At 31.5% G+C, this 26811-nt stretch overlaps 1 protein-coding gene across 1 annotated transcript; it reads left to right on the top strand.

Annotated features, from left to right (window-relative positions):
• The first annotated feature begins 12130 nt into the window (after positions 1-12130).
• Positions 12131-26401, top strand: LOC143053630 (uncharacterized). Its single transcript, XM_076226419.1, has 12 exons — positions 12131-12232; positions 13267-13299; positions 15181-15300; positions 16804-16923; positions 18215-18391; positions 18813-18929; positions 19797-19868; positions 20522-20644; positions 22158-22196; positions 23724-23896; positions 25357-25470; positions 26283-26401. Exons 1-12 carry the CDS (start codon positions 12214-12216, stop codon positions 26367-26369), a joined length of 1194 nt encoding a protein of 397 aa, XP_076082534.1. The 5' UTR covers positions 12131-12213; the 3' UTR covers positions 26370-26401.
• The last annotated feature ends 410 nt before the right edge of the window (positions 26402-26811 follow it).

Below are 26811 nucleotides of genomic sequence, written 5' to 3'. Positions count from 1 at the left end.
CTACTGAGTATGAACCATCAGTCGCTCACTGAAGGGGATATGTTAGAGTTACATGGGAGGTAATGACGTTGATATATGTAACGCAACATGTTTTCTTCATTAGCTTGAAAACGAGTAAATAGAAGTCTCGTTTTCGAAACGACATTTGACTTAATACTGTTAAAAGATAATTTGTATTCACTTTTATGAAGACTAACGATGTATTCTTGTTTTTACAATATATAAATTCACAGCGATTCCCTCCTACATGTCCTTAATTCAAAATAATTTTATTAAAATAAATTATTTTAAAGATAGATTCTTCTATTATAAAGAAAATATTATCAATCTCTTTACAAATTAATATCCGCATGCGTATCTTTAAAAAAAACAAAAGTACAGTATGTGTGTCAAAAGTTTGGACATGTCCAAAAACAATAATCTTAGTGCAAGTAAAATTGTTGACCCCATTTATTTCTAGTTATATCACATGAAAGTATTGTTTTTCTGATATATTTGAAGTGTTAAGGTAAATTAAAATTCGGGTGCAGATTTTCTTTAAAAAAAAATAACCATCGCATGAAAACTGTATCGTATGCACTTAATATGAATACACATTTTGGTAAAAGATTTTAAATTTGTCTTCATCTGCTTATAATTTCTATCAAACTTTATTTTTTTATAACAAAAGTAATTATTTGTCGTTTAACACACTTTTATGAAAATTAACGATGTATTCTTGTTTTTACAATATCTAAATTAACAGGAGAAAAAAAAAACGTTTTCCCTCTAAATTAAAAATAATTTTATTAAAATGAATTATTCTAAAGATAGATCCTTCTTTTATAACGAAGATATTATAAATCTTTTTACAAATATCCCCATGCATATCTTTTAAAAGACAACAGTACAGTATGTGTGTCAAAAGTAAAGACATGTCCGAAAAAAAAAGATTAAACAAAATTGAAAACAACACGTTTAATAATTTCTTGCGTCCGAAGCGCTTTTCTGGATTTACCTTCATTCGGAACACTCAAAGCCAAACATTTGAAATCTGAAGATGTATAAGTACCGAAACCGTTGAAGAGCTATATGTCAACCATACCTAAAATAGATAGCCAAATTGATCTCAAGCCAACTTTGCCTGAGGGAGTTGAAACTTTAGTTTCTTAATCGTTTTAAAATTTATAATTAGTTATAATTATTAAATTAGTCTTCATCTGCTAATATTTTCTATCAAACTTTTCTTTTGTAAGATAGGTAATTATAAGTCGATTAACACGACCGTATATTGATTTTTTCCTTTTATGTAATCATTAAGAGATGAGGATATGAAACCAAAATTAGGAAAAGTGGAAACTATCTAAATCATTTTTTTCTGGTAGCATATATTGTTTAAGTGTCTCGCATTTAAAGTTGACTTTCACTCAAATAACCTTCAGCAACCATCCAAGTGTTAAGGTTCGTCATTTGGAAAATTATTTATGACTGTGGTTTATCCTTGTTAAGTACGTGTATTTATCTCTTTTTTCAATCCTTTCGCGTATTAATCATCAACGTTTTATGTTTCTATATGAGTAGTATTCTCTTTGTTACGTGAACAAGATAAATGGTAAACCTACTCATACATACTATAGTTAGGTTGGTGTATTTGTTGAGAAAAAATGAGAAAAAAATAGAAATAAAACCACGGCGAGTGAACGACTACAAATGAAAGTTTAAATTCAGATTAGCATTACCTACCTGATACCTACATCAAACACGTTTCATGCACATATATTTTTTTAAGAGTGCGTCTTGAAAGATGTGTATAAATATATTATGTTGCTTCTTCGGGCTCATCACTTAGAAAATATGCAAGTCTTGAGGTGTTACACCACTAGTTCGGGCGCGGCCAGAAAGCACATACCAGAAAGTAGTACATATATAACACAAAATAGTCCCTACGCATGAGTGTAACTTTTAAAATATGTAAACTATTTAGGTATTTTTTTTGCATCAAATGAAAGCTGAAGGACTTGTGATCATTGTAGATATAAAAAAGAAGATGTGGTATGATTGCCAATGAGACAACTATCCACAAAAGACCAAAATGAGACAGACATTAACAACTATAGGTCACTGTACGGCCTTCAACAATGAGCAAAGCCCATACCGCATAGTCAGCTATAAAAGGCCCCAATAAGACAATGTAAAACAATTCAAACGAGAAAACTAACGGCCTTATTTATGTAAAAAAAAATGAACGAAAAACAAATATGTAACACATACACAAACGGCAACCACTGAATTACAGGCTCCTGACTTGGGACAGGCACATACATAAATAATGTGGCGGGGTTAAACATGTAAGCGGGATCCCAACCCTCCTCCTAACCTGGGACAGTGGTATAACAGTACAACATAAGAACGAACTATAAAAATAGTTGAAAAAGGCTTAACTCATCAGATGGACAAAAATACAAGTGGACGTGGCCCGGTACTTATACATCCCGACTAGAACACATTTGGACTTGTAATTTTGAATATTAAAAAAACTGCACCAAATTTCTAAAAGAGGGTCGATTTGTCTGTTTGTCAGATTTAAAGTACCAGTTTTGGTACATCCGAAGTTCCTGGAACCAGTTCTCTCGTATATGCCATTAAAGTATGATTATTAAATGCTTATCAGTGACACTTGAATAAAAAAAATTGAAAAGGACAATAAAAGTAGCTTTTTGTAGTTGAAGGCCATTGATGAGCATAAAACATGAATTGTACCTAAATTTTGCAATTCACCATATGTTTCAAAATTTTATTCCTAATCAAAACGTACATTTTGCGGATTTCCAAAGTATTGAATGTTCAGTTTAAAAGCATTCCGGATTGTGAGCAGCGATTTTGTGAATAAGCTCCCCATACCATTTCTTTCCTCATAGCAGTATTTTAAGTATTGAATCATTATACCCTGAAATCCTTTATATCAGATTGTGTACACATTTTTTAAATTTTTAATATGATTTGAATAATTAGTTATCAAAGGTAACAGGATTATAATTTAGTACGCCAGACGCGCGTTTTGTCTACATAAGGCTCATCAGTGACGCTCATATCAAAATATTTATAAAGCCAAACAAGTACAAAGTTGAAGAGCATTGAAAATCCAAAATTACAATAAGCAATAGTACATGCATAGTATACCAAAGAACAAATATCATACATCATGTACATAACTACTGAGTACGAACCATCAGTCGCTCACTGAAGGGGATATGTTAGAGTTACATGGGAGGTAATGACGTTGATATATGTAACGCAACATGTTTTCTGTATTAGCTTGAAAACGACTAAATAGAAGTCTTGTTTTCGAAACGACATTTTATTTAATACTGTAAAAAAATAATGTGTATTCACTTTTATGAAAACTAACGATGTATTATTGTTTTTGCAATATATAAGTTCACAGCGATTCCCTCCTACATGTCCTAATTTCAAAATAATTTTATTAAAATAAATTATTTTAAATATAGATTCTTCTATTATAAAGAAATTATTATAAATCTGTTTACAAATTAATATCCGCATGCGTATCTTTTAAAAAACAAAAGTACAGTATGTGTGTCAAAAGTTTGGACATGTCCAAAAAAAATAATTTTAGTGCAAGTAAAATTGCTGACCCCATTTATTTCTAATTATATCACACGAAGGTTTTGTTTTTCTGATATATTTGAAATATTAAGGTAAATCAAAGTTCGAGTGAAGATGTTCTTTAAGAAAAATAACCATTGCATGAAAACTGTATCGTATGCACTTAATAAGAATACACATTTTGGTAAAAGAATTTAAGTTTGTCTTCATCTGCTTTTAATTTCTATCAAACTTTATTTTTTTTTTGTAACACAAGTAATTATTTGTTGATTAACACTTTTATGAAAATTAACGATGCATTCTTGTTTTTACAATATCTAAATTAACAGCAGAAAAAAACGTTTTCCCTCTAAATTATTAATAATTTTATTAAAATGAATTATTTTCAAGATAGATCCTTCTTTTATAACAAAGATATTATAAATCTTTTTACAAATATCCGCATGCATATCTTTTAAAAGACAAAAGTACAGTTTGTAAGTCAAAAGTAAAGACATGTTCGAAAAAAAAAGATTAAACAAAAATTGAAAACAACACGTTTAATAATTTCTCTCGTCCGAAGCGCTTTCTAGATTTACCTTCATTCAGAACGCTCAAAGCCAAACATTTGAAATCTGAAGATGTATAATTCCGAAACCGTTGAAGAGCTGTATGTCTAAAATACCTAAAATAAATAGCCATATTCATCTAAAGCCAACTTTGCCTGAGGGAGTTGAAACTTTAGTTTCTTAATCGTTTTAAAATTTATAATTAGTTATAATTATTAAATTAGTCTTCATCTACTAATATTTTCTATCAAACTTTTCTTTTGTAAGATAAGTAATTATAAGTCGATTAACACGACCGTATATTAATTCTTTCCTTTTATTATGTAATTATTAAGAGATGAGGAGGATATAAAACCAAAGTAAGAAGACGTGGAAACTATTTAAATCATTTTTTTTTTCTGGTAGCATATATGGTTTAAGTGTCTCGGATTTGAAGTTGACTTTCACTGAAATAACCTTCAGCAAACATGCAAGTGTTAAAGTACGTCATTTGGAAAATTATTTATGACTGTGGTTTATCCTTGTTAAGTACGTGTATTTATCTCTTTTTCAATCCTTTCGTGTATTAATCATCAACGTTTTATGTTTCTATATGAGTAGTATTCTCCTTGTTACGTGATCAAGATAAATGGTAAACCTACTCATAATACTATAGTTAGGTTAGTGTATTTGTTGAGAAAAAATGAGAGAGAAAAAAATAGGAATAAAACCACGGCGAGTGAACGACTACAAATGACAGTTTAGATTAGCATTACCTACCTGATACCTACATCAAACACGTGTTTTTTTTTTTTTTATCGTGGCGGCTCCATTAACAAATGAAATCTTGTTCGTGGAAAACCTTTTAGTAGTGGTATATAGACATGTCTTACATGAACCAACAGTAGCATGCACATATATCTTTTAAGAGTGCGTCTTGAAAGATATGTATGCATATCTTATGTTGCTTTTTCAGGCTCATCACTTAAGAAAATATGCAGGTCTTGAGGTGTAACACCACTAGTTCGGGCCCGTACAGAAATCACATACCAGAAGTAGTACATATTTAACACAAAATAGTCCCTACGCATGAGTGTAACTTTCAAAATATGTAAAATATTTAGGTATTGTTGGCATCAAATGAAAGCTGAAGGACTGATGAGCATTGAACACATTTGGACTTGTAATTCAAAATATTAAAAAAAGCTGCACCAAATTTTAAAAAGAGGGTACATTTTCACTGTTTGTCAGATTTGAAGTACCTGTTTTGGTACATCCGAAGTTTTGGGAACCAGTTTTTTTCTTATATGACATTAAAGGTACGTTGATTTTTTCAGTACAAGACACCATGAATTAGTGGTGTACTTCCTTGACAATCAAAATATGGAGAGAAAAAAAAACACTTCCGAGAATATGATTTGGAATGCAGACTTAGTGCATACAATTGTTAGATAAATGAAGCCCCAAAATCATCATATACAATTTTGGATTTGTGGAAATAAATGAAAATCACTTAGTAAGATTAAAAGTAAATACATAGAACTTGGACACAAATTGTTTAAATTGGACTTTGATGAATATATTGTGACACAGAGGCGGATTTGGGGAGTAGGGACCTGGGACCCCCGTTTTGAGAACAAAAATTGGTTCCTTATATAGGAACTCACTGAAGCGTGAAGCAATCGGGGCCCCCTCTTAAGCAGCCAGTGGGCCTCCACTTAAGAAAATTTCTTGATCCGACACTGAGACAAATGTTTGTTATCGACAAAAGTGTGGCAAAATGAAATTCAGAAAGCATTTCTGAAAAATTACAATTAAAACAAAACCATTCTGAAGTCATATTTCTTATGATACAATACCGAAATTTATAAGTGAATTGTTCTCCATATTTGTCATTGTTTGAATTTGAAATTTTGACTTTGTCAAGAGTGGTAATTTACCCTTTATAGTGTAATAGATTAATATATCAAAGTATACACACAATTATAATAAATATCAATATGACATTAGAATAAGAGGAAAGATATGGATCCTCTCATTGAGATTTCTTATTTGATATTTTATCGTGGGAATCGATTAAAGAGCGTTTCCAATGTGAGAATGCCGTCATTACAATGACTAATTAAACAATCTGTGAATAACTCCACGTGTTTTTACTTTATGTTATGGGAAAGGTGAGAATATGTTACGTTTAACATTCAGAAAAAGTGCAACGTCTTGCTAGAACATATATTAAATCTAGACATTGCCTTATTTTATTCTTTTTCTTTTTATAAAATGTATAACACGCCTAATCAATAACAAAAATAACAAAAATATGATAATGATTGAAAACGTGACAACTCTCTATTACCAATGTTATTGCAACTGATCGGTATCGATATGTTTTAACTTGCATACGGACAGTTTATTTGAAGATGTATGTGATAAGGATAATTGCCATTAAAATTATTATTGATTTCCAATCCCCTACCAGTGTCACGAAACGCGTTCCATACAGATACAAAAGAACTAAGTGTATGATATGGGACGAATAACTGGACATCTCATTGGTAAATGTATTCCAAAACTCCTGTCTATAGATTGGCTGGTCTTAAATAAGCAAACTTCTTAAACCCCTCCCGATCAAGTGAAATAAATCAAGTAATACGAGAGAACAAATGATATACAAATCTGCAAAAAAGGTTACCGTACGGCTTTAAATATTGAACATTTACTAGATTATCACCAAATGCTGATGGTGTTCTACCAGATATAAAATATCAATTTTTGTAAGTGTTAACTATAGTATTCGGAGTTGATCATTAACATCAAATGTATAAAGACAGTAACATTCTCGTTATGATAGTATTTGAGTTGATTTCAAGGCACTCAATTGTCTTTTTTCAGTGATATACTATTTGAGTATCATGATGCGTTTGATAATTCATCATTCTAATTTTTACACATGCTAACATTTTTTCTTATGATATAGACATCTCATAAACAATACATATACAATCTCCTTTTGAACAGTAAGACATAATATATGGCCATAATTAACATCGATTAAGTAGTTAAAGCAAAACAAGGTAGACATACTGCATTTTGATTTATTTTAATATATGACATTGTTAGTATATGAACGTGTTTCATTCTCATCTAACAATATATTTTGATTTACTATGCCTTTTGTGTTAACAATTATTTATATGCATACAACGTATACATACTCCAAAGTATATAATATATTACACATCCAATAAAAGATCAAAGGTACTGAGTGTCCTACTTAAGGAATATGATTTATTACGACTGGGTTTCGAAACATTAAAATCGATGATTTCGATAAAACGTTCACTTATCGGTCGTACAACTGGGTCAACGTATCTTCTAAAACATTTCTTTTTTATTCTTTTTAGTGCATGTCCTCAGCTACGTTTTAGTATCAGTTTTAATAACGACAGTTTTTTTTTCAACCTCTTCTAATATTTGATATCGATAAAATCCTGTTAATCTATTATTCATAAATGTTCAAATCATACAAAGCATACAAATTTATAATCTAAGGGACATATAGCCTTAGTTCTTCTTCCGTTAACTCCCATATATCACAACCACAGATAATAATCATACTAATAAATAACAAAAAAAGTAAAGTGCAATACCACAGTACAAAGCCGAGAGCTGGTTTCCTAACAACCATTTAATAATATTTATCTTATACAAATTACGAATCAGCTCGAAATATCATCATATATATATATATATATATATATTTCAATTAACACAATCAGTTTAAATCAATCAATTTTTAATGCATGATACAAAATATCAAATACTAGTAGCAAAATATCAAATACTAGTAGCAAAATATCAAATACTATTAGCAAAATATCTAATACTAGCAGTAAAATATCAAATACTAGTAGTAAAATATCAAATACTGGTAGCATGGATGTAAAAATTAACGTGAACTATCAAGTAGACCCTGTCGTACCAATGATTTAACCGTCAACTCACACAAAACACTTAACCTTAAACGTCAACTATGGGCAGACAATTCAGAAGAAAATAATTGCATTCTAATTCATAAAATCAACCGACTGAAATTATATTTATATTTGGTACAACTTTTTTTGAATTCTGAATCAGTGGTGGATCCAGGGGGAGGGTTCCGGGAGTTGGAAACCAACTTTTTTTTAGACGATCAATGCATTTGAATGGGGACATATAGTTGGAACCCCCCTTTGTCCTGGGTTGGGACCCCCTTTTTTTAAAATGGCTGGATCCGCCCCTGCGAATTGTATTTAAGGAATGGCGGAAGATACTTAAGGGCAAGTTAATTTCATAGGTCGTTAACGAATATCAATGTCATGGGAAATAAAGAACAATGACCAAATTCAATATCATCAAAGGCTAATTCAGATTATTATTTAAAAAAAGAGAGTCAGGTAGTGTTCAGAAAAAAAAACAAATATGGCAAAAAGACATAAAATTAGGAAACACCCGTTGCTTTATTAAATCTTATTAAGAATGTAGTTGAAATAGATAACCTACTGACACTGATCATAGATAAACTATAAATAGATTTTGACGAGCATGCATTTAGTTTATCATAATCAGCTAGTGAATATATGATTAAATATTGAATCTATATTTATTGATATGACGTACAAATGTAGATCAAGGACTTTCAGGTGGTTCTTGTGTCCGTAAAATAAGTCAGTAATTAGTATGTTGAGTTAAAGAAGATTTGGAAGCGTGGTTTTCGTTGAGAAATATAGATGCTCAATTCAGAATGTATATGTTGCCGGAATGTGTCATAAAATGGAAGACGAGCATCATATTTGCAAATATTTTACTCGACAATATCAATTTTTTTTATCCACTAATAAGGTTATATAGCTCTTGTTGCATTAGCCGTTTTCTGAATAGTACATTGTTTGTCTTTTCGTTTTCATTTTTTTTTTTAAATCAGTTGTGTTATACATAATTAATTACCCTGTCAGTACGTCTCATGGTCAATATTTCGGCTTTTTGTAAGAGATACCTATAGCGGTTTTTATCACCTTAAGGTTGACAGGTACATACTGTGGATTCATTTTTATTCGTTGGATACCAATTTTCGTGGATTTCGTGGGAACAGACGAACCACGAAATTAAATCTTCAACGAATACCAAATTTTCTATAGGTTTGTATGCAGATTTCTCCAAAACCACTAAATTAAATATCCACGAACATATAAGTTTTCCTCAATCCACGAAAATTGGTACCCACGAAAATAAATGAATCCACAGTATATTGGAATTCGTACTATATGCAATGAACCTCAAACCATTATCTAATTTTATATAGGACTAGAAGCATAGTGTAGACGATTCAACAAAACCCTACTATAGCGGTCTTCAACCTCTATACGTTCGGTTTTCCAACAATATTTTATCTAAGCGTCACTGATGAGTCATATGTAGACGAAACGTTGGTCTGGTGTATCACATATAAGCCTGGTATATTTGATAACTAATTGTAGTATCTTAAATTTGCCAAAAACAATTGTGTCAACAAATATGCTATACATAAAACACTATCAGTTTGATTTAGGTGTTATAGCGTAATATTTAATGATACCACAAACGATTACAATTGCTAAAAAAAATTAATTCGCAAGAGTTTTTTCTCTTCAATAATAAATTATTAATAAATTGAAATTTAAAAACACATGTTTAACCTCAACACATTGCACATGTAACAGATACAGTAGCACCCTTATGATTATCTACCGCAAATCGGAATTTTATTATACAATTGTAGTATTTACATTCCCAGTATTGAAGGCGAGGTAACTCTGGAGGAATTGTAATGCAAAACGATAAACCCTACGCTATTCGTCTGCGATTTGAAAATAAAATAAATGGACACAAAGAAGTCAAATCTATTTATTTTATTCAACAAATCAAAACTTTTATGAAATTATCTGATTAAACAGTCCTTTGACCCTTTTTTCTTCAATATACCTACATATAACATCGCTTGATAGCAGATACTTTTGCTAAGCTTTTAATGAAAGGGATATTTTTCTATGTTATATGTCTATAGTGTATAAAAATAATATGCATATATTTTAGATAAGTATTCAAAAACCTATGTTTTTTACTCGTCTTTTTTTTTTTTTTTTTTTTTTCGTCCTATTTAAAGCAGGGACACCATACTACAAAACGTTCGAAACCGAGATTTTTCCAAAGGAATATATGTCCAGATAACCAGATTTTGGGCAAATAGTTGCAATTTCGTTGTTAATGGTTTTCAACTTCTTTACTTCATCTGAACTTACAGTGTGTTTTATTTGAGCGCAACTTATGAGTGTTTTGACAACGAAACACGAACCTGGCGTACTAAATTGTAAGCGTGATATTAATAAATTGTGTATTTTAAAAAAGAAAAATATTGAGTATATACTATACTCACTATTTTTTACTACGAATTTTGATCAACTCAAACGTGGGAAGCTTGATGATTTTATTTCACTTTCTAGGTGTCCTGATAGATATTTAATGTTTATGGAAAGCAGTATGTGAAAACCTTTTCAGAAAATAACCGCGGTGATGTAAATTGTGATCAGTTAATCTTAATGACGTTGTTAATCATCTTAACAACGTGTTATATTGTTCTTTCATTTGTCTTTGTTCCATTATTAATATTACTTTCATTTTTGCTGGTGTGTTTTGTATATACGACCTATTGTGTTTCTTTGGTTCATATGACGTGACTCTGTCCTTTTAAAGATCTCGCCAATGTGTTATTGTTCTATTATATGTCATTATGTGATTGTTCTATTAAAAAGTTCTATATATTTTCAACGACAAAATTATTTTACTCGCGTAGTGGTATTAACTATATGTGGATTCTTATAAATTCGAAAGAAATTCTGGATAATTTAAAATCACGTTCTACTTCTGAAATTAGTTCTTACATATTTTTTTGATTTTCTAACCCTGTATACCACTATTCCCCATGTGAAATAACATTTTGTTTTAAGAAAAAAATCATTCTTTTATATGTTTTCATTTTATGACGTCAAACACGTGAAGCAATGCACGTGGTTTTTAAATTTGATAGATGCTTTTTGTGCTTTATTGTTAAATATTTTTTTTTTTATGATTGTGACACAGTGCTGACTGCTGTACCCATATTTTGACTATTTACCTATTATGTCTGTTTTGTTCACGTATCGTTGTAAACATAATGGAATTTGATGCGACTGGCATACAAGTGAGAGGTTTAGCGCTATAAAACCAAGTTCAATCCACCATGTTCTATCTTTGAAAATTCTTTAACTGAGTCAGGAATATGACAGTTGTTGTCAATTCGTTTGATCTAGTTTATCATTTGAGTTTGCCGTTTGATACGGGACTTTCCGTTTTGAATTTTCCTCGGAGTTCATTATTTTTGTGATTTTACTTTTTGTAATCATGCTGATTCTCAAACAACAATTGCAATTTATTAAAGACAACTATTATGACTGTAACAAACGTACGATAACATTCAGTGACCATTCAACTTTTAAATGTTCGTATATATAATTAATTTAAACATATGTATTTATAGTGGATTGGGAAACAAGTTCTGCAACTTATTTTAATCCCTTTCCACTTTGCGGGTGCGAGTGCTGCCTTGTAGCGGTATTAGCCTACTCTTTTTCGAAATCTACAAGGGTGTCTTTAACATGCAAGAGATATGACTCTCTCTTAACACGGGTCAGCCATTTATCGTCCGCTTCCGACGGACTATCATCGTTTACTAAAGACCATACTCGCAAAAGGGGTCAAGGGAGAGCCGAAAATTGAGTTCCTGAAATTTTCATCCCGAACGGGAATCGAATCAGGAACCTTGGTGTTAGTAGTCCGATGCAATATAATATATACAGAGTTCGAACAAAAAAAATGCAAAAAAGATATAAGATTGTTTGGCTCATATTTAAACGAACTATTCATTTAATTTGTATACACATTATCAGCTATGTATAAAATCATTACTATGCTTTGTGTACATGAATAAGGTATTATGTAATTGTCCGTAGATAAGGATAGGTAGTAAATCATGGAACTTATTTTAATAGGTAAGTCTATAGCAATATGTTCATATTTACAGATCAAGTACCATCTTGTTGTACCACACTACTGCATTATGTTCATATCTATTTGTTTGTATTCCTAAGAATTTCAATAAGATATCAAGGAGTTATCAAAAAGAATTAGTCAAGGAAACATTTACGCCATGACCAAGAGAAACCTACTAAATGATAAAAAAAAACACTTGGTCTACTTGTTGTTGCTATGTTTTCCTCAGTATCATATACCCAATACATATGTTCTATCCTTTAAAGAAATGTTGGTAATTTTCAGAAGCAATAATTCTGAGATGTTTCACAGTTTTCTATGCTGATACCAAAAAGAAGTTCAAACTCACAAGTCAAATACAAACTGACACTGCCATGGGGAAAAAATAGTCTACATGACAAACAAATGTATACAAAATACAATATAAAAAAAACCAAAGACTTAACAACTAGAATCCCAACAAAACCGGTGCTGATCCTAGGTGCTTCTGAAAAGCAAGCATATCGTGTGCCATATGCGGCACCCATCGTCTAGCTTAAGTAAGTAAAAACGAGTTGATATATAGTATTTGCCAGATTACAATCGGGAGAAAGAAGTCAGGATTATAATATAATCGTCGTCATCTATTTTGATTCGATGAAGCGTCACAGCAGATGAGTTTTTTGTAACGGAAATGCGCTGTGCTTTGGTTATAAATAATGTATATCTTGGTATATGTAATGCGTTCAATGGAATGTTTAGACCAGGTAGTTTGAGACTTACATTCGCTAGCACAAACAAACATGTTACTTTTTCTATCAATTGTGTTTTCTTAAAGTTATACTTATATTGTTTTTATAAAATATAAACAGTCAATTAAATATTATCATAAAAAGAGCACATATGACATGTATGACCTATAGTTGTTAATGTCTGTGTCATTTTGGTCTTTTGTGGATAGTTGTCTCATTCGCAATCATACCACATCTTCTTTTTTATACATTGTATGTATTACCTTATTATCACACTTTTTTCTTGTTTCTCTTATAAATAGGTATTGCAATATCCTTAGCAGATGCATTTCTTCGTAAGTTTAATACAAAAACGACGGGTTTGTGTTTAAAAAATGAAAATAAAAGTGTCACGAAAAACGATGATTTTACATCGACTGATCAACAACTAAACGAACAAAAAAAAAAATCAACACCAGTCCACTAATCACAACTGTGACACAGAAAACTAAACAATACCCATTTAGACGTCAGCAATTAACCGTTTTAAATAATAATTATACAAATATCTAAGTATTTCATCTACAAAAATTATTCATAGAGACAAACACTGAGGAAGAAGTTTGAAGTTCAAAATTGATGTGACAGGATGCTTCAACTAAGTAAGCGTCTTTTCTTTACACAAACTGTCATGCATTCGAACTTATATTAAGTAAATAAAGGCACCAGTAGTATACCGCTGTTCAAAATTCATTAATCGATAGGGAAAAAACAAATCCGGGTTACAAACTAAAACTGAGGGGAATATATCAAATACCAGAAAAATACGACACAACAGAGACACAACACCGAAATGTAACACACACAGAAACGAACTTTAATGTAACAATGGCCATTTTCCTGACTTGGTACAGGGCATTTAATGGGAAAATGGAGGGTTGAACCTGGTTTTGTGGCATGTCAAACCTCCCCCTTTAATGGCAGTGTTAATTATGACATTAAAATGACAACATTAGACGACAGGGTTACAATAAATAAACAGATAAATTGGAGAAAATATAGGACAGAGAAACAAACGAATAATAGCTGTCAAAAGGTAACAGGTTAAAAAATATTTTTATATGCCAGATGCGCGCTACGTCCACGCAAAACTATGCTGAGATGAAAAAGTCTGAAAGCCATAACAACTACAAAGTTGAAAATCGCCGAGGACCAAAAGTTCCAAAAAGTTGTGAGGCCAGGGTTATCCGCCTGGGACAAAAACATAATTATTATCAAGAATAATACATAGTTTTGCAAACAGTTAAAATTACTATATTATAGATATACATGATTAAATTGAAGTGGTGACTAGCTTTAGAATAAAAAAACGAATACATTACAAAATCACAGTCCTGTTAGCCATAGTCAACGTAACGCCTAAAGTGACGTCACATTAAAATTTCTAAAACGTGTTCCGAAAATTAAGAAAGAATTTGAATGAAATTCAAGATTAAATTTGTATGACTTATCTAACTTATATTAATAACAGCTAACTTATATTAATAACAGTGAAAATTATACTAATAATTAATATTTAATTGTAGTAGTAATTAGATAATTAATTGTATAATATAGCTTTGTGGGTGTTTCTTCTGATCAAACTGAAAACCAAATATACAGTGTAAATTGCGTTGATCCAAAATTAAATCTATCAAATGAGCTGGATGAGTAGTTATCCTCAACACAACACACGAATACAACAGAAAAAAGTACGATTTACAACTACAAACGTTTAGACATCCGATGACATGACAACATCAAACACAACATCAAAACCTAACAACTTAATTTGGAATGGAAATGTACCGTGCCACGTCTTAAAGCAATACGAATTCACACTCAGCAAAACCGTCACATTCGGGAATAAGTCACGTTTGGTAATAAAAAGATGAGACGATGGAATGACAAACCACGATCTAACTTTTAGGAGTTAAGAGCACACTCCTATACATAAAGTCCGAAAAGTGTGATCATGCACGAGAATAACGAAAATATTAATTGAAATATGTAAAAGTGTCACAATCGGTCAAATATTTTAGTATTCAAATTATAAGACCGTGCTAAATGGAATGTTTTTATTGTAAACATATACAGAGACAAAGAATTTTTGGTTATTGAATTTTTTAAATTTAGTAATACAAAGATAATTTCCTCTGAATGTTGTTCAATGTTAAATATCAGTATTTCCTTTTTAGTTGATTCTATCAAAGGCACAGATATCAACACATGTAAAGATGATCCAAGAGTTGTATGTATCGCATCCGTATGTAATGGTGTGTTGCAGTCCTATTGTCCTTTAACTTGTAAACTATGCAGTAAGTTTTATATAGAAAGCTTCTGGATGCTTTGTACGATCATGTTGTACGTACAAATGATAGCAGGAATTATAAAAAAAAAATATTGGATTATACAGTATGATTTTTTTTAACTTAAACCAAAACATTTCTGAACAAAATATGTGTTCATGCATAGAACTAAACGAAAAAACGCATGATCCAGATAACCATTAACATATTCATGTGGGGTAAAATCAGACACATCATAAAACTTGAGTCTGCACAGTCTAGCTAACGACAGGATAACCACTTAACAGGATACGGAAATGTAACAGGACATATATAGTTTTTATATAAGGGAAGTTAGAAAATATAGTCGTCTTAAGGTGGTATCCAACACTTTAACTAAAATTATAATTTGGCTCGTTTAATTTTCATAAAATTTTGTCAAAATATTTACTTTGACCCTTTAACAAAAATATAAAAATTTTAAAAATTTTGAACCAACCATTTTGTCAGAAAAATTACACTCAGTCTGGTTATATAGCACTTTGACAAACATCAATTGTGATCATTGAGAAGCTTAATATTCCTTTTGCAACACAACGTAATTAAAACGTTAAGCTGATTTTACAGAGTTATCTCCCTGTAGTTTTAGGTACCACCTTAACTAGTCTGAGGTACTGTCAGTCATAAATATAACTCGATCGGAAATAATGCAGGATTCATAAAGTCTACGTAGGCAAAACTTTTAGGAGTTTTGGTTCTCAATGATCTTCAACTTCGTACTTTATTTGGTCTTTTTAACTTTTTGAATTCGAGCGTCACTGATGAGTCTTTTGTAGACGAAACGCGCGTCTGGCGTATATACTAAATTTAGTCCTGATATCTATGATGAGTTTTTTTATAAACATTATTTCGGCAGTTCATTTGGGAAAATAAGTTTTATCTAACCTTTGGATGACAAAACCATTTTAAATGCAATAACTAGTATATCGCTTCATTAACCGGTCCTGAAAAAATAAATCCATCATTTTTTTTATTTGTAACACACCGATTAAGTCCTCAAATATTTAATACTACTACGACACAATTTAAATGTAATATGACATTTATTACGCTTTGTCGTGAAATTTATTTAAAACTTAAAGAACATTGATTTATTTACGCATTTCAAGAGGAAAAGTTGCATTTGTTTTTAAAAGGAGTGTTGTTGGGTTTTATTTAAATCTAAGTCTAGTGTAATAAACGCATGTATTACATTGTATCTATTACATACAGCCAACCAACTTATTTTCGCGAGCGATTTATTTTCGCGATTTTCGCGTAAAGATAAATAGCACGAAAATAAATCGTCGCGAATAATTAAAACTTGCATCTTTCCTTATTTAATTACATCAAGAAAATTTAAAAAAAATCGCGAAAATAAATAGCCGAGAAGTGGACTAGAAAGGATAAAACGCGAAATAAAGTATGCGCGAAAATAAGTTGGTTTACAGTATCTTAAACAATGTTGTTTGGAGAGTAACATTTTAACTGCAGGTCCGATAACTGCTGCTCAACACTGCTCTGACAATAAACTAGTCCATTGTCACCAAGATGGTGTGTGTGCAGACAAAATCTTACAAGTGCAGTGCCCGGTAACTTGTGGTTTATGTCAAGGTTAGTGACACATTTTATCTTGTCTCTGTATATCTTTGCAATTTATGGAAAATAATTTATAAAATTCAGGATAAAAAAAAACATCAAAACATCAATGATCAATTTATTATCTTCTTCTTCGTCATGTTGGTCGAAACTTTATTTATTGAGAAATTTGTATTCGAAATAATTCATTTTTCATCATCCGCTTTCGGCAATTTATCTAAATCAAAGTGAAAAAGTTCAATAACAAGTACCAAATTCGTTATGTGATAATTATGTACTATGTTTTTAACAATTATTCCCAAACTTATTCATATGCTAGTAGCAACAACTTCTACTTTCATCCCGAGAATTTCTTAACCGACTTCCTCTACAGAATCTTTGACTATTACTCCTTCATCACTAGTTGTTTAACCTTGTTTAGATGATCCACGATAGTTAACTGGTTTGTGTGTATTTTAGGTAACCAATGCATAGTTGGGACCTTCAAATGATAAAACGAGCTCTTAATCTGTGATGTGGTTATGACATGATAGGTTACGATATGACTTTTTGTGGGGCGCATGGACTTCAATGTAGATCAACTCAAAATGTCATTATCAAGAACGTCCCAGTAGTATTTACGTTATTCCAATACTACATTGATTTCTGCTTTGTCGACCTGTACAAACACAAACCGCTTTTTTTCTCTCTCTCTTAATATTTAACACTATAAGCTATTGGGGAAATCTGGATTCAGAATATGTACGACATGTATTATTTACGACAACCTACCACGTTATTGTCTGCTTTGTAGGCCTGTACAAACACATATCGCTTTGAAAGTTCTTGATTTTTTTTCTTATTCTGGAAATAGGTGTTTATGTACTCTTTCATTTATTTCTGATTTTTTTTTTTTTTTTTCAAAATGCAATATTTAAATATCCAGAACATTCATACATTTATTTAAATACAAATCAAGAGAATATAATCGCTATTTCTCTAATTAGTGTTTTACAAGTAGTTTGGATGCATTGACAATTTAATTTACATTAGATAACGTATCAATAGTATTCTGGAAAAAGTGTTTTGTGTACTCATTTATTAATTTCTGAATTATTTTCAAAATGTGATATTCGAAAATATATCCAAAAACAATCATACATTTATAAAAACAGGAATCAAGAGATTAAATGCATTGTTTCTTGAATGAATGTGTTACTAAATGCATTAGCTTTTTTGATTAAATTGGATAACGTGTCAATAATACAAAGTTTGTTATGTAACAATTCTTTACTATATTTAAACAATTGTTTCCAATCTTCATTAGCAACAACTTCTACTTCAATCCCAACAACTTCTGTACCAACTACCTCTACAGAATCTATTCCAATGACACCTTCACCAGTTGTTCAACCTTGTTTAGATGATCCACGCGTCACCTGTGATACCTCTATATGTGACGGTGCTTTCAAACAGTTCTGTCCAGCTACTTGTAATACATGTAGTAAGTATTAGGGGAGCAACCTTCTAACTTCAAAAAGGGTATGGGGTATTTTTGTTGATCTGATTCAATATAAGTTGAAGTTTTCTTTCGGTTTTGATCGATTTAAATTATTTTTCTGTTCTCTAAAACTATAAGGCAAGGTTGAAATCTGGAATCAGAATATTTCGTTTTGTCATCTGCTTTGCCAGATTATTTGTCCCCTTTTGAAGTTAAATGGTTGTTCCCAAACAACTATATAGCATAAATATTTTATGAATGGTACTATTAAAGATTTGATTGGTAAGTTTTTTTATCCACCCATAACATAAATGCATCCAAGCACAGGACCAGATCTGTTTATTACTAATAACATCGAATACCCATTACCCTGAAAGAACAAATAGTTTAATTATATGCTTTGCTGGTGTTATCTTTGTTACAGGTCCAATTACCTCCATTGCACCCTGTTTTGATGATCCGTCAATAAATTGTCAGAAATCAGCTTGCTCTCACCTTGTACTAAAGGATTATTGCAAGGCAACGTGCGGTTTATGTTCAGGTAAGATAATTTTATTATCGTGGATGGGAAGTTTCATATCTTACAATTGTACATACTAGAAGATGCCCGCGAAATTGCGGTACATTTGGGCAAGTGTTGAAACAAACAGTTTTCAAATTTCGCGAGCAGTACATCGAAAGAGCAGGGCGCGAAAGCGTAAAATACACGGATCGATAACGGTATCTTTTTACAAAAAAAAATGAGTTTTCTGTGGGAAGAAGATTGTTTCAAAGATATGCTGTATCACAAAATTCCGACTTCATATGGTTTCAGAGATGCAGTCTCTTCCTTTCGACATTAAGTTATTGCAATGATCAGAGCGACATAAAGCTGAATTCACCATAGATATTTTTCGTCCAAGATTGAACGACAAATACCATTTGTAATGACTTTTGAACCACGAAGTTTCAAGAGATCGTATACATTTATTAACAAGAGTATGTTTCATATGACACCATGTCACGCCGACACTATTACATTTTCATGTTTTATTAAATTTTAATCAAAACCATAATTTGGCATACTATATTTAATACCCAAAAGGTTCTAGTTGATGTTATCAAATCTATACATATCGGAAAGATTTTGTACTCTAATCAATCAAATCTGATCCATGTTGTTTCTTTTTGAGAATGTATACACATTGAACAATGCTTCACTTAAGAAATAATCAGTTCAACACTGTCAATTGAATAAGACATGAAAACAAGTGTCAGATAGTTCAGATGAACGAAAATACGATATATCTGTCTGTTTCACCTATTTATTGTTGTTTATATGTGTATCCTGTTTCATACTCTTTGTATCTCTACCACCTTATCAGATTTTTCAATGACTTTATCAACCAAGCATTTATTTTTATTCAAGGACTAACTACGAAAATTATTCAATTATTCCACCCCGTCACCACAGAAGCAACTACTAAAGAAACCAACACAGGTTAGCATTTGTCTGTATTATTGTTTTCAACATTGTCATTAAGCGGGAGGTTTGGCTTACCATTTAACCAGGTCCAATCCACCATCTTTTCCTGAGATGCCCTGTCAGGAATATGAAATTTGGTGCGCTTCGGTGTTCCTGTTGTTCTTCTGTTTCCTCATATCATTGATGTGTTTTCCTCAGTTTTAATTTGTGACCGCGATTTATTCCCCTCAATTGATTTATGAATTTATAACATCGGTATAGTATTCTTGCCTTTATTTACTGAGTTTATTATAGATTTTCTCTCAGTGTTGTCTGATTTATTTGGTTTTATTTTAAAAACATGATTTCGACTGTTCCATCAGTTAATCGTCATGTATGTGAAGCAATAGTTCAGCAGCGCCTGAATAAATAATAAATATCTCAAAGTTAGTACGATATTTCTGGGCTTGCTTTTCTGTCCTTAATTTACTGATTAATGATTAGTACTTACACAAGAATTATTGCATTACATCAAGGATTCTTTGAGTTAAAGTCATTCCTGTGATATAATATAAGCTCACTTGCTTTTGTTATTCATGTTATTTGTCTTTCGTTCTTTTTCTTTAATGCCATAAATCATCGACAATTTTACAAGAGAAGAAATTATATTGCTAAATTATATATTTCAGCAACCTCAAGACAATCCACCAGTTTGTCAACTTCCTGTAAGGACGATACAAGGTTCACATGTAATAGATACTCATGTAGTGGAGTATTGTCAACATTCTGTCCTTTTACTTGCAACGCTTGTGGTAAGAAATATTATGCTGTAAACCACCTTATATTTTGGAGCAATTTATTAACTTTCGAGACTTAAAACTTGGATTGTTCGTATTCAACTACTTCAAGGTAAATAGTTATCAAAGGTACCAGTATTATAATTTAATACGCCAGACGCGCGTTTCGTCTACATAACACTCATCCGTACTGATTTGAAAATTGCAAATAAATTCTCTGCGAAAATGGTTAAAATGTGTTTAACGCGAAATTAAGTGTCCGCGACAATAAGTTGAAGAACATTATGCCATCTGATATAATGCTTGTGTTGTCTCTTACATTTTGTGATTTTAAGATATGATGTAGCATATACATGTGAATATGTTATGAACTTTAAAACATAGTTTACCGTGCGTTGTCACAATAAAATGATGCTGAAAAGTTTGAAAATTTTGTAAACTGTGAGTAATATTCTGAATGTGGTATTTATCGGAATGACATATACTGAAATTCGTGTATTTTTTTTATAATTATTTTAGGTCTGTAACAGGTTAAATTTAATTACATAAAACAAACAATTAGTTATCAACATATCATTTCACATCAAATGAATTTTCGTATCAAACTATGTTACATTTATTGGGCAATTTTGCAAGGTTCTTTAAAACCAGATATTTCTATACTGAGTCTTTTTTGGTGCTTTTTGAAACTTTAAATATAAAAAATTAGTGCTACTTTGCAGACTTATTGAAAGTTAGTTTCTTTAACTTTTGTCCGATGTTATGCGAGAAAATATTGTCCCCTGACTTTTCAAATGAGTGACACGTTTCATCAAATACTGAATCCATTACGGGATTAGCAATGCTTATGACAGAAAGAAGTTCCCATCTTCTGTGTCAGTTGAAAAAAAAGGTCACAAATCTAACGATGTTAGATAAGTTTTTACTTTCTCTGTACTGTTTCGCAAACTATCTCTTAAACATAATATGTTTACCAAATAACATAGAATACATATAGATAAAGTGGAGATAAATTTCCGGAATATAAAGAAAGGTTGAAAAGGAATATGTTTTTTTTTTTTGTAAAAAGCACAATAGAGACGATAAATATGTATATGAAAACATTTTAGATGATAAATGAACACACAGGTTTATTGCACAGGCTTTCACTCCCTAGAATCAATGGTACTTAATTAAGATGTAATTAACGACTTATCTAAGGTATATAGTGGACATGAAAAATACACATTTTGTGAATTCATTGCTGCTCAATATCATTTGTCACAAAAAGTTCAAACATTGAAGGTGTAACCTAAAAAAAAATTTTAAAAAGTCATACTGAAAATTAAGAAATATAAACGATTTATACTCCTTAAAAATATTAGCAATTGAAGAAATTTTAACCACACTATTTATAGGAATAATTTCATTGGATACCTAATAGTTTCTAATAGTTAGAGATTAAAACATTCAGAATTTTAAGCGTTAACTCACTTGTTTTTTTTACAGATGTGTTTCATGTTATTATATCAAATTAGATTTTTTTCAGCTAATGGAATATCCACTGTCGGTGTTTTAACTAAAAGCAGTAAGTATATTATAATATTATGATTAAATTTTGAATTGAATACTGCTGGTATTTTTTTAACTTAATATGCAGCGTATATGAATTATGTTGATTTTAAGACTTTCTCATTAAATTAAGAAGTATAAGATGGATTTGCAACAATTTGTCGAAACAGTGTACGTAAAAATGGTTTAAATATATACATACATCGATATTTGTCAAATATTAACTAACAAGAGTGCACACGCTGAAATGTCTCGCCTTCTATACTAATCATTGATATTATGTTGATAGTCCTAAGTATAAAGCTAAGCTTTATTACAACTGTCACATAAACTTAACATTAACCAAGATAACTAAACAAAGACCAATGAACCTTGAAAAAGAGGTCCAGGTCAGATGAACCATGCCAGGCAGACAGGTACAGCTAACAATGCTTCTATACAACATATATAGTTGACACATTACTTATAGTTTAAGAAAAATAGACCAAAACACAAAAACTTAACACTGTGCAATGAACCGTGAAAATGAGGTCACGGTTAAATAAAACCTGCTCGACTGACATAAAGATCATAAAATATTTCCATACACCAAATATAGTTGACCTATGGCATATAGCATTAGATAAAAAGACCAAAACTCAAAAACTTAACTTTGACCACTGAACCATGAAAATGAAGTCAAGGTCACATGACATCTGCCCGCTAGAAATGTACACTTAACAATCATTCCATACAACAAATATAGTAGACCTATTGCATATGGTATGAGAAAAACAGACCAAAACACAAAAATTTAACTATAACCACTGAACCATGAAAATGAGGTCAAGGTCAGATGACACCTGCCAGTTGGACATGTACACCTTACAGTCCTTCCATACACCGAATATACTAGCCCTATTGCTTGTAGTATCTGAGATATGGACTTGACCACCAAAACTTAACCTTGTTCACTGATCCATGAAATGAGGTCGAGGTCAAGTGAAAACTGTCTGACAGACATGAGGACCTTTCAAGGTACGCACATATCAAATATAGTTATCCTATTACTTATAATAAGAGAGAATTCAACATTACAAAAAATCTGAACTTTTTTTTCAAGTAGTCACTGAACCATGAAAATGAGGTCAAGGACATTGGACATGTGACTGACGGAAACTTCGTAACATGAGGCATCTATATACAAAGTATGAAGCATCCAGGTCTTCCACCTTCTAAAATATAAAGCTTTTAAGAAGTTAGCTAACACCGCCGCCGCCGCCGCCGCCGCCGCCGGATCACTATCCCTATGTCGAGCTTTCTGCAACAAAAGTTGCAGGCTCGACAAAAATTAAAATGCAGTTTTTACTATTCTATTCAAATTACAGGAAGGTAAGCACTTCTAGTGTTGGAAAAAAACATTTCATTTCATTCAAAACATTTATTTTCGACCAAACAAAGTCATTATTTTTTTCTATTTTATTTCTTAAATCTTAGAACCGATTCCTAAAACAATCTCAATGATAACATTAACTATGTAAAGGATCTTAAAATTCTCTTTTAGTCTCTACTGCCTCAGAACATTCGTGTAACAAATTTGGTTTACTGATGGATTTAGCTTTTGGAAGTAATATTTTTAATCAAAATGCGAGAAAATGTGAGGGTAAATCGGCAGATGCAGTATTGAAGAAACATTGTTCCACGCCAAACTCTACTAAATGGACAAAAGGGGTTCAGGTAAGAAGATGCTAAACACGTAATCTAAACGTCAAATTAGCATACACTTGTCATCTTCGCAAGAAATACATGTTAGTCAAAAAAGGATAAAAGTGCAATATCTGAATGAGACTGAGCAAACCGATCCCCACAACGGTCACTTTTCGAAAATGATTGCATACTTACCCTCTCGTAGCACATGAGTTAAAATCCGAGGTTGGGACTTTTCAATCGATCTTAAGTTTCTCTGTACAGTTTTGAGGACAGTAAGTTTTATTCTTCATGTTCAGGTATTTTTTGGCTGTTCTTCGAGGCGTGGTTTTCGTAATCTTTGAAAATTCTCTTTTCTTCTTTCCACAAGTTCTCATTTTTTCTTTCCACCATAAAGCACCCAAAAAGAATGAAGCTCTTCGATCTCAAATTTCTAAAATTTGAGATGTTGTGGCTGCATTTGACTCATGCTGTACTATCATACTTGAATCAGCACAAATGAGACCAACTAAAGTACGTGTATATAGATTTTCAAATCGACACATATATCTTATTTTTTAATATATAGATCGTTTAAAAGTCATATTTTCCATAAGGAATCATCCCCTTAGTTTTAATGAGAATATATAATTAAACTCATCCTAGAAACCAGGAAAAAAATCGTGTACGCCATACGTGCGTCTTGTCTATAAAAGACTCATCGGTTACGCCCGGGAAAAAGGGATAAAAGGTGCAAATATGTTGAAGAGCGTTAGACAACCAACAATTATGAAAGGTTAGGCAAAAAAAAGGAAGAATATTATATTCCTGAGGAAGAAAATCCTTAGTATTTCGAAACAAAAACCAAATAGTGTAAACAGTTTATTTATTAATTACAACGATACCAATGATAATTCATGTCAGCGAAGACGTGCTGACTTCGGGACTGGTGATCCTAACAGGAAGGAAACCAGAATTTTAGAGTACTGATAAAAGAAACTCAATCTGGATACCAGAATTAAAATTGTTCAAAAACACTGTAATGTATAGTTATATATAGTTAATGCTTTTAAGAAATAAGATTCCAAATCACGTCAGAGAACAGAAACATATGCTTTTGGGCGAATGATAGCCTTTGCCATCTTTACCTGAGAGCATTGAAACCTTGTTTTAGTAGAAATCTTCTTATTGGATTCCATGTGTGGTTGAAGTTCACCACTATATCAAAATAAGGCGATGTGGTATGATTACCAGTGAGACAACTCTCCACCCAAGTCACAATTTATTAAAGTAAACCATTATAGGTCAAGGTACGGTCTTCAACACGATGATTTGGCTCACACCGAACAGCAAGCTATAAAAAGCCCCAAAAATAACTAGTATAAAACCATTCAAACGGGAAAACTAACGGTCTAATCTATATATATAGAGAGAAACGAGAAACACTTATGAATTAAATGAAGTGGTTTTACACAATAATATTTGCTTGCTCCACAAATTTTCCTTTGTAGGTTTTAAGTATTTGTAATTCAATCACACCCTATTCTCCTGTAGCTGTATGGAAGGACAATAACTTGACCGATGCAGCTGGTGTTGTCGTTTCCTGTCAAAATGGACGGATTGAGGTACGTTTGAAATAATCAATGTTCGAAAAGGAGAGTTTGGGACGACATGTGTTTATCATGTGACCCCGCTTCATATCCATATGGATCATTGTGAATGTTAAGAAAAGAGAACCAATGGTTGTCCTTTAGTATCTTTTTAATCATTATTAATTGTCATTTTTTTCGTGTAGATCAATATCGGTCGTAAACTAAACAAACGTAAAATGGGTAGGTTTCTCAATATATTTATATCTTAGCGTTGAAATTATATGTATGCAATACCAATGACTTCTGAGGTTGAATCCTAGAAGGCCTAAATTGTAAGCCTGCAAAGGGAGGTACCCATGGGACATTCAAAAGCCGAAAACAAACTGACAATGCAATGGCAAAACCTATAAATCACCAACAGAAAAACGTCTTAACTTAGAAAACTTTAGAAAGAGGAACTTTATTATTAGAGTTCAAAGCAGCGACAAGATTTGACAAAGGAACTATGCATGTGACATTTAATACTGAATAGACAGTGTTTGTTGAAATGTGTATGTCGTGTAGATGACTTTTAACACCGATAATATTGATGAGGTAAAAAAACAAATTATCAGTAACAATATATCACCCGCAGCAGATGAAATATCAAAAGGAAAAAAAATATATTTTGAATTGTTACATGATCTTCATCAAAAAGACAAAATAAAAATAATTAACAGGAGTAGCAAGTATTTTAGTCCTTGTGTAGAGGATTTTAAACACTATTTCTTATTTCGTTCATTGGTACATCTTACAGATAATAATCCAGATATTGTTTCACATTTAAAGATTTTGTGTATTTTCAGATGATAGCTCAGTCATGTGGAAATCCTATATCACTGCGTAACATAACAAGACCAGAGTCAGATAGTTTGTTTACTGTTCTATGGTAGTATTTAGTATATTAAATAATTTATACATTCTAGTTACATTTCATGACCTTGATTTTTACTAATTTTGTATTATTAATTATACATTTACATAGCTTAAGCAAACTAAAGATAGAGAACGGAAACTAAAAAATAATCATTTTTTTCATTAAAAAGGGGCATAACTTTACAATGGTGAAAGTGACGCAACTACAATTCAAAGCCAATCTGCATTTTGTGGTTAAAATCATTATGTATGAGTTTCATAACATTTGGTTGAAGAAAAACAAACTTTTGGATGTACTTGCGTACATATTTATACAAACGTAGAGACGGACAAGGGTAAAACATAATGCCCCCTCCGATGGCATACATATATATTCTGTCAAATTGAACCATGACTGCCCTTAAAAAACACATCTTTATTCTTTGTCCTCTCTTGTACTGTCAATGTACTTGTTTCGTT

This window comes from Mytilus galloprovincialis, chromosome 12, assembly GCF_965363235.1.
Source record: "Mytilus galloprovincialis chromosome 12, xbMytGall1.hap1.1, whole genome shotgun sequence".
NCBI classification, from domain to species: Eukaryota; Metazoa; Mollusca; class Bivalvia; order Mytilida; family Mytilidae; genus Mytilus; species Mytilus galloprovincialis.
Note: the sequence above shows the minus strand (reverse complement) of the source record. Positions and strands in the feature narration are given on the sequence as shown.

Excerpts from the sequence above, each read along its gene's own strand:
- LOC143053630 (XM_076226419.1), top strand. Across the intron at positions 15,301-16,803 it reads TTTAACTTGTAAACTATGCA|GTCCGATAACTGCTGCTCAA; the intron begins GTAAGTTTTATA and ends TTTTAACTGCAG. Across the intron at positions 23,897-25,356 it reads AATGGACAAAAGGGGTTCAG|GTTTTAAGTATTTGTAATTC; the intron begins GTAAGAAGATGC and ends TTTCCTTTGTAG.